Genomic DNA, 12,948 nt, shown 5'->3' with positions numbered 1-12,948 from the left:
CTTGTTCTGCCTTCTGCCTTATGCCGGCAAATGTTTCACCGGGAATTAACAACCTCTGGGTTTGGGCCAATGACGGGATGGAACAGCGAGTGCATATGTGCTTTTAATCGAAGTCGAAACCAGCGATTTGGCCTTTGGAACCTCATGTTAATTAATTTCGGCAAACAGGCAAGGGCAGCAAATAGTTAATAAACGGTCATGTTAATCTGGGAAACAATAATCAAGCCAGGCTGCCAGAGGCGGGGATCATCGTTGCACTTGACGGTCTGTTTCGGTTCATTGAACAATACCTGGCAGCTTTGGGGGGCTGGCTGGCTGGCTGACAGGGTGCCCGACAGCAGTTCTGGCAGAGCAACATGGGGGCGGTCGGGGCTTAGCTCCAAGGTAGGCTCCAGGCGGATTGGGGGTTGCTGGGTTCGCGTTGGATTGACTGAATCGACGGCGGCATTTGGCTTGCTGCTGGCACTGCTGCTTGCGACTTTGCGTGCCATCGGGTGTCGTCAACGCGCGCGTCCTCCACAAGTCGAAGCCAAGGCCCGTCCTTGGATGCAACATTGAATCAAGAAAGCCAATCCAGTTTAGGAGCCTATGCGCGCTACCTTAAGCAGCTGCTGTATGTACGAAATCTCCGACCTGCTGGCGAAATCGCCCGGTCTCGAGATTGGATCTGCTTTCATTCTTTCCTTTTGTTCCTTGGCTGTGGCTGCTTCACATTGTTTCTGCCGGCACGGAGAGGGAACGGCTGTCAAGGAATGCCAAAAACGAGGAACGTCGGCTGTCTCAATGTCTCGGATAAGCCATTGTACGGGACTATCAGGTTTGGATCGACAGTAGATGCGAATGTTCTGGCCATGATGAGCTGCATTGGCAGGAAGGGGCTTGCAACTGCAACTAAAAAGAGCGCACGCTGCTGCAGGGATGGCGACCATCCGCGAGCCAACTGCCCACCTGCAGTGGCCTGCCTTCTGGCCTGCCTTACCTGCCAAAGGGCGAGAGGGCCCCTCCACCTACGCCCGGGGTCGTGCCAATGTCTCCCAAAGGTCTCTCTAGGGCCTCCCCTAGCGGCGCAAGAAAGAAGCCTGATTGGCTCTGGGCGGGCTGAAATTTCCGAAGAGGGGTGTGTGCAATAACACGATCGTTAGACGGTCAGATAATAGATGAGTGCCCTGGGCACCGAGTGGTCATTTCCATGCGCGCTCGTCTGCGCTCGTCTGCGCCCGTCTGCCCTCTCTGGCCTCTCTGGCCTCTCACTGATCCCGAGTGGGCCTCCTGTCCCTGGGCGGTCCAAGGATGCTACCCTCCGTCTGCCCTCCTTGGCCTGCTTGGCGCATGCTCGACGAGTCGGGCGAATAGGAGGCCAGGCTGCCCCTCTCGACTTGTTTCGCTAAGAGTGCCACTGCACCCGCAATCTTTGGCGTTTCCTAGCACCTTTCGTTCCTGACTCCCTGAATCAGCTGAGGGCCCCCGGACGGATCACCACACAACACCCTGCTTGTCGACAGCCCAGACAGACACACACCCAGACACGCAACGCACACACACACCACCCCCATCCTATCCATTAATCCATCCATCCATCCATCCATCCATCGACCCGCTCGTTTGTTCGTTCGTTCGTCTGCTCTGTTCCGTCTTCCGTGTCGAGAGAGGCCCAAGCCCATTGTATTCATCCCATCCATTCTCTTCTTCTTTACCTACCACCACCACGAGCGAGACACACTGAGAGAGAGCGCCTCTTTTTTCGTCAACACCACCCGCCTCAACCATTTGTCATCGCCCTCTTTCTCTCGCCGCCGTCTCCTACTTCGACGCTGCCGATGTCCTGGATGATCATCTAAGAGCCACCTCGGTCTCGTTCCATTTCTTTTGAGCTAGTCTCTCAGTCCACTCGTTTCCAGTTTGATTCTCTACGCACAACACCTGCTGCGCCCGGCAACACAAGTGAAGCAAGCCTCACCAGCCAAGCAACCAGCCATCAATCCTCCACCCCTTTCCACCACCACATTTCGTCATACGCCATCCTCCTTCGCCCCGTCTTCTCCTCGGACCGCCGTTGGGAATTTTGGATACTGTGGGAAGCCGTCACGCATCGCTGTAGGAAATTATCGAAGTGGGATACCTTTCGAAAAAGGTGGTTGCCACGACCGGGATCTGCGCTGAGCCATCCCCATACTTCGCCAAGTGCCTTCGCCTATTTTCGATATACCACCTGGGTTTTTGTTGACGAGTATCAACACTTCCTACGCCCCTCGCTTTTCAATTTGTCAGATATTGTCACCATATCGCTTGCCCACAATGGCGAGCCATGCGGCACTCGCATCTGGTGAGACTCCACCCTCAGCTGCCGATAACCATGGTCAGCCTACGAGACTAACATTGAGCCATAGATACCATTCATTCTCTTTTCTCACGACAAGAAGGTTGTCTAGACTGCCTGAACGTTAGTCCAACATGTCCCGACTGTAAAGACAACGAGGTGTGCCAGTTCACGTCGAAATCTTGCCACGCCTGCCCGCAAGCCTATTGCGCCCTCGACCCTGACGCAACAAACCAAAAATCGTCAGGAGGCTCGACCAGCAGCTCATCGCCAAACACGGGTGCCATCGCTGGTGGTGTAATCGGAGGATTGGCAGCTATCGCCATTTTAACATACCTGGTCTGGAGGTTCTGCATAAAGAACAAGCGGGGAGATTACCAGGGAGAGCAATGGCAAACGGACCCGGAGCATAGCAAAGAAGGAAACGACGATATGGCTTCGAGGCGGTCGGCACGGCAATCAACGCATTCGGTCCATTCCCTTGCCTCGACTGTTCTTACACGGGCTTCGAACATCATCCAGATCGCTTATATTCCAGGCGTTACCAATCGAGCCACGCCCACATCGCCCACCGTCTTGGTACCCCCTGTGCCGCCGATCCCTCTTGCTCACTCCGAGTCGGGAAGCCCTTCGCCTTACCAGGAGCAGCATTTCTTTGTGCCTGGTGATCTTCGCGACTCGACGTATTCTGGCATCTCAGGCTACACTGACCGCACGTCAATGGCTCGCACCTCTTACGCTCCTCGCTCCAGTGTCGCGTCGACAATCTACGGCAAGAACGCGGTGGTATCGCAAATGCCTGCGCAAAAGGGCACCCTCCTGAAGCCGTCTATCATTAGTGTCAAGTCCAAGGCTGGCAGTGGTGAAAGCGTCACGCCACCTGTACCCTCGGTCGACTATGACAAATACGATAATGACAAGCCCCTCCATCGCCGGCCTTCAGTATTGGAGCAACATTCTTCAAGAACGCAAGCGCGTCTACAGCCACAGCGGTTCGCCCTCAAGTCGTCAGTGTTGGCAATAGCGGCCCTAAGCAGGTCTCTATCAAGACAAAGACTCCGACTGATTCCATTGCTGAAGAACCGGAAAACGCCGAGGGCTCACCGAAAGCCAAGCCCGCGGCCCGGGTTTCAAAGGCTGTTACCGAGATCGAGGACACGCCAGCCGTCGACCAGGGGCCTTTCTCGGATCCTCCCAAACCTTCCGAGCCCCCTAAGACTCCCAAATCTCCCAAATCTCCTCGCACAAAGAGTGATTTGAGTGGGTTGATTGAAGAAGCCACCCGTCGGGCAGCTGAGAGCAGGACGAACTCGATGGCGTCGGCACCCCGTTCGATGGCCTCGGTGCCCCGTGAATGTACCAGCCCCTTTGGGGACCAGCACGCCGTGAAAGAGTAAAGAAGACCTTTTCGGATTCTCTACCTACTCATGCCGTGTAAAGAAAACAAAACCCCGACACTTCTGCCGACGTTGAGATGTCGACACTATACCCCACATATATTTTCTTCGAGTATCTATTTTCGATAGATCTTTATTTATCCCTCAGGGGCAGCCACTATGGCAACCCCTGAACGAGCCTGTCTTTCTTTTTATCATCTATTTCCAAGGCACGGAGCAAGCGGTTATGGCGTTTTACCTGGCATCTCCGAATAGGAATGATGTGAAGTCAGTGGTCAGCCTTCTCATAGTGTGGCCCTCTTGTAGACCATGAAGTATATGGTCGCCTCAAGCTATTTTCGGAGGACATTGGTTCCGTACGGCATCTTCTTCGATATAGAGACGAGAAATGCAATGTTTTTGAATGACCAACCAATTCGTGACCTCATAGTGTCACAGATCAGATTTACGTCTTATCATGCGAGGCTAAATAAATATCATAAGTGAATATTGTACCTTGTTCGTCGGCAGCTTACGGACTACGGTATACCCCAAACCTTGCTGTCTACGGATCTTCATGCGAGATATTCCCATATCATACGCCAGATCGATACTTCCCTACTTGTGGGGTTTCAATGCGTTCATTCGTTCAGACGTTCTGCATGAGCAACCTGTCCCTATGTAGTTTGCCAGTCACTGCAGCTCCGCCACTATGACGTACAAAGTTTCGTGCAACGACGCCCGAGAGAAATAGAGAGATACCGGGTGTGGGACTGTGTATCGTTACTTGTGCGTGGGCTCTAACTTGAAGCTGGAGGAGTCGGGCTCGGTTGTGTATACTCGAGTGACGCGGAAGACGAATGGATGGACAAAAGGGGAGCGGTGCTTGAAAGGGGACTGAGTGTGATATTTGAAGTCGGAATTGGAAAGAAGCCTCTCTCCGTCTTTCTGATTCGCCGGCCTGTCGGGTTGGCTTTTCTCGGTCATGCTTTTGGCGTTATGCGTATACGAGGATGGCGAAGGCATGAAAGGGGGAAGGAGCTTGTTGAAAGGCCACTGCCGTGATCGAGCTGGATACTGTTGGGTTAAGAGAACACCGGTCCTGGATAGCTCTGATCTATATCATCAGGAGCGATGAACTCCATTCAGGGCGATATCTCTGTATGGGATCGGCCAGACTGCAGCTGGGCCAACATTCGTCCACTTGAGTGTCTCGTGATCGTAGAAGGAGCATATGTCTTCTCCCTCCTCTCCATTCTCTCTGGCAAGAGCAAGTTGGCGGTCAGCAAGATATATACAAGCACCAAAGCCTATCTATCTTACTTATATAGCCCCCAAAAGATCTCCATATCACAGCGGCTTGTGGGGTTGTGGATATGACGAAAACCAAAGACTGCTACGTCTTTCCTATTCAGGAGACAGGAACCCTGGCCCGTCATCAAGTCTTGCCCAAATGTAGATGTCGGCACCCTGGTCACCAAGCTCATGTTGCATACTTACGGACGGGACTTTTCGAGATCCAACGGCCAGTGCCAATAATAGCCTGCGGCTGAAGATTTGACGTTGGGTTTGGAAGCTGAGCCGCACTATCATAGTGTGACATTTCCCTTTTGGGAAACTGGGACCCTGGCTGGTTCATGTAAGTTGCGTCTTTTTCCCAACGGTTCGGAACCGATCGAGTCATGACTCGGACAGGATGACGACACATGCTCTGGAACGGTCATACAGTGGCAGTTAGATATCGTGAATTTCTTCGTCGCCTTATTTCCTCCCTTCTCTCTCCCTCACTGCCCAAAGTGTTGTGAATTGATGTTGCAGAACGAACAGCATGCGATTGCCTAGCGGGTGTGTTCTCAGCTGAGCTGAGACGAGCTGAGCCCAGCTGTGGGGCTGTTTGGGCGGTCAGTCCTATACAGTAAGCTCTGGTCGGTGCTAGGAGTAGGAGGATGCCCAGCTGCGCTCGTCGAAGCCATGGAAGCATGCATACAGTTTAAAATAAAAAGCTTTGACCATGTAGGCAATGTTTGCTGTGGTGACTTGGGTGTCTATAGTAGACAGGCATGGGCAAATAGTCCCCCTTTCCCTTTTGGGATGCCGGACCCTGGTCACTCGGCATGCGTTTGTATCTGTAGCAACTCCAGTCAGCCGCGTTGAGGACGACCAAAACTCACCTGCTATACGTGAATGTTCTGAGTTGCAAGTGGTAGTTTCCCTTTTGGGACATCGGGACCCTGGTCCCCCAAGCTGGGGCATGAAAAGGGTGACCAGGTCTCCGGTTGCCTGTTTAGGAAATCTATACATGCTTTGAGGTGAATTGCGAGACTGGGACGAGCCGCGAAGCCCAGGGCCGACATAGTGTGGCAAAGTTGGGTCAGTAACAAACACAGCATATACTCAGGGGAAGTATGTCGGGCTTTTCCCCAACAAGACTCAACGCTATTCAAGTCACCGTCCACCCAGTGACCATACACACATCACTACAAGGCACACCTTACCAAAGCCCCTGGCCGATGATGCCCCAAGTGCCCTGGAGGCGGCGTTTTTCTGAAGGGTTCAGGTTTCTAACGCATTCCCAGCGACGGACAATACCCTTATGCCAAGTCCAGCGGGCTCCTGACTCCTCTCCCAAGAGACCAGACGCCTGCAGAGTAAAACATGAAAGCCGAGATGACAAAGAGAAAAACCAGCCCTTTGGAAAAGACCGTCCTCCCGGAAGACCCAATGCGAGGCTCGTTGTTATCTTTCTTCTCCGCCGGAAGTTCCCATTTCTGCTTCGCCCAGCTGAGCGTCCCAGCGCCTTCGTCAAAGGGGACGAATCTCAGCTTCGGGGCGGACGCCATGAGCACGGCGACCTGCTTAGCCCCTGGCACGAACAAAACACTGCAAAGAAATTTGTGGTGTTAGAACCGTGTATTGCCCTGTTAGTGGCGGTATTGGCTTGCTGGAAGTGTACTCACGGTAGGATCCATCGCTGCATCACGTACCAACCCCAGCCGTCGTATGCCTGCATCCGCGTCCACGCCCAGCTCAGGTAGTAAAACAGCTTGATCCGGGGCATGTGCGACTCCTGGTAGCTCTGGAACGCGCGACGTATCTCGTCATCGCCGGGCTTCTTTTCTTCCTTCTCGTCGTCCGATCGGTGCCGACGGCGGTCGACGGCGGCGTAGATCTCGTTGGCCAGCACGACGGCGCTCTCCATGGCCAGGTTGCCGCCGAACCCCCGTTGGGCGTGACCTTGTGCGCGCTGTCGCCGCACAGCACGGTCCGCCCGAGGAACCAGTGCGACAGGACGCCCTCGTCGAGGGCCACCAGAACGCCGCGGGTGCGGGTCTTCCAGACGTCGCCGAACACCAGCGTCTCCGAGATGGGACAATCCAAGAACCGCGCCGCCTCGGAGTCGGCGTCGGCCTCGGTGAAGCGCAGGCGGGTTGGGTATTTACTCACTTTCTGACCGCCGGGCAGCTTCTTTATGAACAGAAAAAAGTAGATATGATCCGGCTGCGTCAAGAACAAGAACGAAAACCCGTCGTGGGAGACGGCGCTGACGGCGTCGGCGCCCAGGCCGTACTGGTAGGGCGCGACGCCCGTTAGGCAGGTGTATGTGGCCGTGATACTCTGCTTCTCGCCGACGGTGATGAGACCGGGGCACAGCCGGTGGGCGCGCTCCCACATCAGCTCGCGCACGGCGCTGTGGATCCCGTCGCAGCCGATCACGATGTCGCCCTCGTGGACCGCGCCGTCTGCGAGCACGACTTTGACGCGGCTCGCCTCTTCTATGATGCGCGCGACGCGGGCGTGTTCGATTACCTTGGACTTGTCCGGGAGGTTGTCATAGAGGGTTTGGAGGAAGTCTTTTCTTTCGAAGGTCATGGCGACATATCCGTTTCTTGAATAAACGCCCTAGTCAGAGAACACATGATGACAGACAAGCACAGAAAGGAACGGTGTTTGTTGGACACCTACTTACCTATCCGATATCTCCTTGAGGAAAGGGGAAGTGGTGTAAGTCTTCCCGTCGGAGCCGCGGAGGTGGAAGGCCTGCGTCTCGGCCGTCTTCGCGAGCAGGACGTCGTAGAGGCCCAACTGGTCCAGGATCCGGCAGCCGTTCGGGTACATGCTGATGCTGGAGCCCCACGCGGGCGCGACGGGGTGCTTGTCCAGCACGACGTAGTCGATGCCGGCCGCCTTGTCGAAGGCATGGGCGAGGGTCAGGCCGGCGACGCCGGCGCCGACGATGATTACCTTGAACCGGCCGCCTGTTCCGAGCCCGTCCATGTTGGCAGGGTGAGTTGGGGACGCGATGGTGAGTGTGTAGGGGTGGCTTGGGGAATGGACGATGACCAAGAAGGAGAAAGCCTGGGGGCTTTGACAGAGTTGTCCATGTACTACTATATTGTATCGATATCATTCTTATAACTCTGGCTGCCCCGGGGACGGCCGTCCTATACCGGGAGCAGATATAGCTACCGAACCGGCAAAAGTACCACCGATTGACGGAGGCATCAGTCAGGCCAGAGCCAATCGCAGTCTGAGTAAGCATAGTATCCACCGCAAAGTCACATCGCCGAACGGCCAGCAGACGAAGTATTGCATGTCCTGGAACCCTACTTGCAGGATTTTGGGGGCCACCGACTCCATCCGGTCGTACGGTAGCCGTATCAGAGGTCTGGCAGAAATATCGATCTCCGGTTGAGGCATGTTTGATTATCAATGGCCATGCACCTTTGTGCCTAGTTTGACGTCCTAGAGGGTAAGAAACAAATAGGGGCAGTACCCGTGCAGCTACCAAAGCGAAATACCACTAGCGAAACCGCTCGTATCATGGATGAAAGTAAGATAAGCACTAGGAAGGCAGGAATATGGCTGTTTGGTTCCTTCATACCTGTACAAGTAGTACGTCTACTTGGGCCTTTGCCTCATGACACATATCTCACATGTGTGGGGGTATGATCTTGTCCAAACACACGTTGGCATAAGTCTTTTTCTCTCCTATCAGTTAATCTCTTGGTCAGTGATTTGGAAGAGTGTCCCATCCAAGGTTAGGAAAGAATGTTTGCGGGCGATGATATGATCGGGTCATGGAACGGTTGCTCCAACTGAGAGTCACGCAGCCCCTTTCAAATGAAAGATCTCGGATAGCTTGACGAAAAGAGTTAGTAAGTCAGAAGGCAGAGAACCCTAGAATGATAGATATCAACTCCCCAAAAGACACGTCAGTCTCTGTACGATTTGGTCAACTCCAATGGCACTATTCTTGATCGATATCCTGGTACACAGCAACAAAGAGTATGCTGAAAGAGAATGCCAGCTCTTGTATCAAACAACAACCAAACACATTGTATTAATGAATCGCATTGTACGACTATGTTCGTAAAAGAACTCGAGGGTAGCACTTAAAGGGATAATAAACATTTCCAGGAAACGTTTAGCTGTCACTCATAGAGACAGTCGCCTAGTTGTTCAAGAGTCCCCTGGGCTACGTCTTTCAATAACTATCACTACCAGTAACTCACTACCATATTGTCTGTCGTTCCCAGCAAGACCCAGCAAGATGGCTCCCATTACTTTTAGCTTCGGGTCCTGTGGGCATGCAGAGAGTCACCCCAAGCCCCACGAGCTGTGGAAGAAGCTACAGGACCGAGCAGTCCTACCACAGGTCCTGACCGTTAAGACCGACCTACCATGCCGATCCTGCAGCAAATCGCAGGTGTCATACTACAGCGACATCTCCGTCTGGCTGCGCAAGGCTTGCAGCACCCGCACCAGTAACAACCATCCTCATCGTCGTCGTGATAATACGGGTACAGGTACGTCTTGTTCGTCCCCGTTATTGGCCGAACTAATCTGGGTTAGGTCCGCCCTGGAGCAACAACACCCCGAGATCCCCGAAGCCAAGCGCATGTGCGCCCAGCTGGCCCTGTTGGCCCGCGGGCTCCGCGAGCGCCATCTCCGCCGCCCTCGAGGCCGTGCTACTGGGCCCCTTCGCCCAAGGCCGCCATGCGCTGCAGCGGTGCCTGACGGACGGCGGTGTATCATCGACGGAGCCGGAGCTCAACACCTTTTACGTGGCGCAGGCCGAGCGATTCGCCCGCATCGCGGCCCTTGTTGATGCGATCGCCGCCACCCACGCGCCCCTGTGCCCGACCAACCCGCCGCACCTCGCCGCTGCCGCCGCCGCGAGCGCGAAACCCGAGACGCTCGCCTACTTTCGGCGGCGCATGCGGCGGAGCACGGCCGCGCTCGAGGCGCGCTCGGACGAGCTGGTCGAGCGGGCGACGCGGCTCGCCGACAGCCTGCCAGTCGTCCGCCGCCCGGTGACGGAGAACGACGCCGTGGTCGTCGGTCTCGAGGACGAGCAGGTCCGGCTCGTCCAGGGGATGGAGCGCGTCGTGGATGACGTGGTGGGGCTGGTGGCGAGCCTTCGCGAAGTGGTTGCTCGGGCTGAAGACTTCGCCGCTGGGGTTGCGGCTGGGAGCACGAGGTTGCGCCGCGCAAGATAGTTGGGCTCTTCTAAGGTAAGGAACTTACTTCCATGATGATGGTAGGATTTGATGTTGGGTAGGTAGGGAATACGACGGGTAAGCAACTAGGGATTGGATGGACTTAGCTGGGCATCAAGTGATGACTGATGGGATTCTCTTCCAATGACACTTAACAGCCAGTAATGGGGAGGATGTGATGGGCGTCCGAGAAAGTAGCCAGCGTGTGTAGACGAACATCGAGCCAACAGCAATGCGCCGCAGAAGCAAGTAAGTACCCAGGCTGCCCGAACCCGGCTATCTGCAAGCAGCAATGCTCCTCCGGAAATGCATCATCCTCGTTCCCCGAAACCTGGGGGAAGGGAGGAAACGGCGGGTTTCCGCGTCAGGGTCATCTTTGGTTGGGCCAAGACAAGACTGACGTGCAGCTTATTCTCCCTCTCTCTTTTGGCCTTCCTGTATGTAGCCTCTTCTTGCATATCGGGGACTGCTGCACATGTATCGGGGATTTACACGTAGTCTTACTCGCATGTATACCACCGTGTCTCGGGTCGAGGACCTATTAAGGGAAAACGAGAAGATGAGCAAGAAAGGAGGGAAGAGTGCTGGTTGGCTTGACGTATGCGGGATGCCACATTTCGGGAACCAACCGAAGAAAGATCGTCAGTCGGAGTTTCTTCTCTCTCTGTGCGTTACATGTCTCTGCGCCAGCCATGCCATCCCACCGCGACGGTTGACGGTATCTGCGGGCTCGAACTCCGGCACAGTGGAAGATCCATATATAATGAAAATAGAGGGAGGTAGGGAACTCTCTCTCTTTGGCTACATGGAGTTCGCATATGCAGTGGGGGTGTTGCTGGTAGGTTACATACAGCACATACATACATGGGAGTTGGGGTTAGGAAGGAGCCTGATAATAATATAAGTACGCAGATCCTTTTTCGCACCCAGCATGACGGAACAAGAAAAACTGGACCGGGGCTTCTCGATGGGACACATGTACATGCATGTGGCTCACGATACCGAGCGAATGAATTTAGATAGGCAAGACCCAACAACCCGACTATCATTGCCCCTACCGAGGAGATGCAATTCAGACATATGCACCTCGGGGCATGGACCCGTCGGGATCCTAACTCCGGAGCAACTAACCCCCCACACCCGGTCGACTATCTGATAGGTATCTGTATGTATGTAGCCTCCCGAGCGAGGCACCTGCAATGTAAGGAATGACGATATATTGCGCCAATGACAAGCCTACGGTTCTTCATGGTAACCGAGTCCAATCCTCGTGTTCTGGTGAGCGAAGCTGCGTCAAGGGCATACGCATATGCCGTCAGCATGGCTGGCTGCTTCTCACATGCGTCGCCAAGTGAAGTCGAGCGCGGTTGCATCCCGCCTGGTAGATACATACATACCTACCTCAGCCGAATCCCAGAGATACGACGACCTCTCATTAGTCGGACGGGTTTCTGGTCACTTCGCAGCTACCACGGCTTACTTACATAGACGCTGGACTTTGGTTTTGCATTTAGGCGGAAATGGCAACCCTTGTGTCTTGCTTCACTTTCACGGAGATTGTTCACGAAAGGAGAAAGACGTCAAAACCTCATTGTCTTCCTTCCCTACACCGGTTGAGAAGAGTAGGATCCCGCTTACTTACATACAAGGACCCTTTTCATCTCGTTGCCCCGATAGGAGATGGCTGACGGGAGAAGGATGCTGGGAGACGGACGTGCGCTTCCGTACAACGCAACGTCCGTCTCTCCCAGGGCATGCATGGATGGTGCAGTAGTTACCCGAACGGGAAGGAAGTCAAGCGAGAAGGAAGATCCAATGGCCAGTTGACAGGGCTGGCAGGCTAGACTAGACTCTGGGAACGGACGTAGGATGCGGCGCAGGTAGGTCAGCCACCGGACCGGACTTCCCCTTAAAGAGGACAGCAAAGCCCCGGCAAACCCGGTGTAAGTAACCGTACATAACGTGCAATTGACCCCTTGCGTATTGAGAGGAGGCCGCATCTGGTAACCCCAGTATTCTGTACTGCACATCATTTATTTTGGTTCACAGGGTTCAATAACAGGTGGAGGAGGAAGAAGAGGAGGAGCACAGCGAAAAGGATCGCCAGCCGTTATAACGGATGCCTGCTCGGTGGTGGTGGATTGCAGATACACACACAAATGCAGTGTACTTTTATATCTGGGTCTCGCCCGTCGTAAGGTTTGAGCCGCGCAACAGCAGGAAGAGTCCACCACACGCGCACACGATTCGGGGGTGCGCGGAGTTCCTTAGTTTACATACATAACGAACATATCTCTTTATGGAACGGGAAGAACCCTAACCGACGGAGACGCTCGATAAAGTGGTATGTAGAGCAATCTATCTGCCCAAGGATGAGACGCAACATACGCCCGCGGGCTTATCTCTGCACGTATGTATGTGGTGTAGGAGCAGCAGTGGCGCGCCGACTCGCGGGTTCCAAGGTTTAACGAGGGGGTCCTTCCTTTCATCGGACTTACGATGCCGCCGTATCTGTTCGTGGGGGTCACGAAGTCACACAAAGTCCCCAAATCCACAACTGTCTTAATCTGCCTTGCCTGCCCCCATTTCCATGTAAAGGGCCGAGAGAGAGGAGATAGGAAGAGAGGGGGAAGGGAAGGAAGGGTCTTGAGGTTCTGTCTTGAGCGAGTAATAACAGACCCTGGGAGACCGTGTTTGGTAGTCAGAAACCTTATTGCTGCTGGGTGGGAACGTGGACGTGTGGCCCTGACTAGGT

General features: G+C 54.4%; 3 protein-coding genes across 3 annotated transcripts; 1 reads left to right on the top strand and 2 right to left on the bottom strand.

The window, feature by feature from the left end:
* Positions 1 to 2,295: 2,295 nt before the first annotated feature.
* On the top strand, positions 2,296 to 3,714 carry PG997_006856 (uncharacterized protein; the record flags this gene model as incomplete). Its single annotated transcript, XM_066811171.1, has 3 exons — positions 2,296 to 2,356; positions 2,430 to 3,179; positions 3,239 to 3,714. 3 exons carry the CDS (start codon positions 2,296 to 2,298, stop codon positions 3,712 to 3,714), a joined length of 1,287 nt encoding a protein of 428 aa, XP_066670094.1.
* A 2,570-nt stretch (positions 3,715 to 6,284) lies between these two features.
* PG997_006855 (FAD-dependent monooxygenase) lies at positions 6,285 to 7,968 on the bottom strand (the record flags this gene model as incomplete). The annotated part of the gene is made up of 4 exons (XM_066811170.1): positions 6,285 to 6,573; positions 6,678 to 6,937; positions 7,003 to 7,579; positions 7,661 to 7,968. The coding sequence occupies 4 exons, from the start codon at positions 7,966 to 7,968 to the stop codon at positions 6,285 to 6,287; spliced, it is 1,434 nt and encodes a 477-aa protein (XP_066670093.1).
* Positions 7,969 to 9,725: 1,757 nt separating this feature from the next.
* Positions 9,726 to 10,227, bottom strand: PG997_006854 (uncharacterized protein; the record flags this gene model as incomplete). The annotated part of the gene is made up of 2 exons (XM_066811169.1): positions 9,726 to 10,112; positions 10,222 to 10,227. 2 exons carry the CDS (start codon positions 10,225 to 10,227, stop codon positions 9,726 to 9,728), a joined length of 393 nt encoding a protein of 130 aa, XP_066670092.1.
* Positions 10,228 to 12,948: the final 2,721 nt, after the last annotated feature.

This window comes from Apiospora hydei (genome assembly GCF_038363865.1).
Source record: "Apiospora hydei strain CBS 114990 chromosome Unknown utg000005l_segment0_segment0, whole genome shotgun sequence".
NCBI lineage: Eukaryota > Fungi > Ascomycota > Sordariomycetes > Amphisphaeriales > Apiosporaceae > Apiospora > Apiospora hydei.
This window is presented reverse-complemented; position numbering and strand designations above follow the sequence as displayed.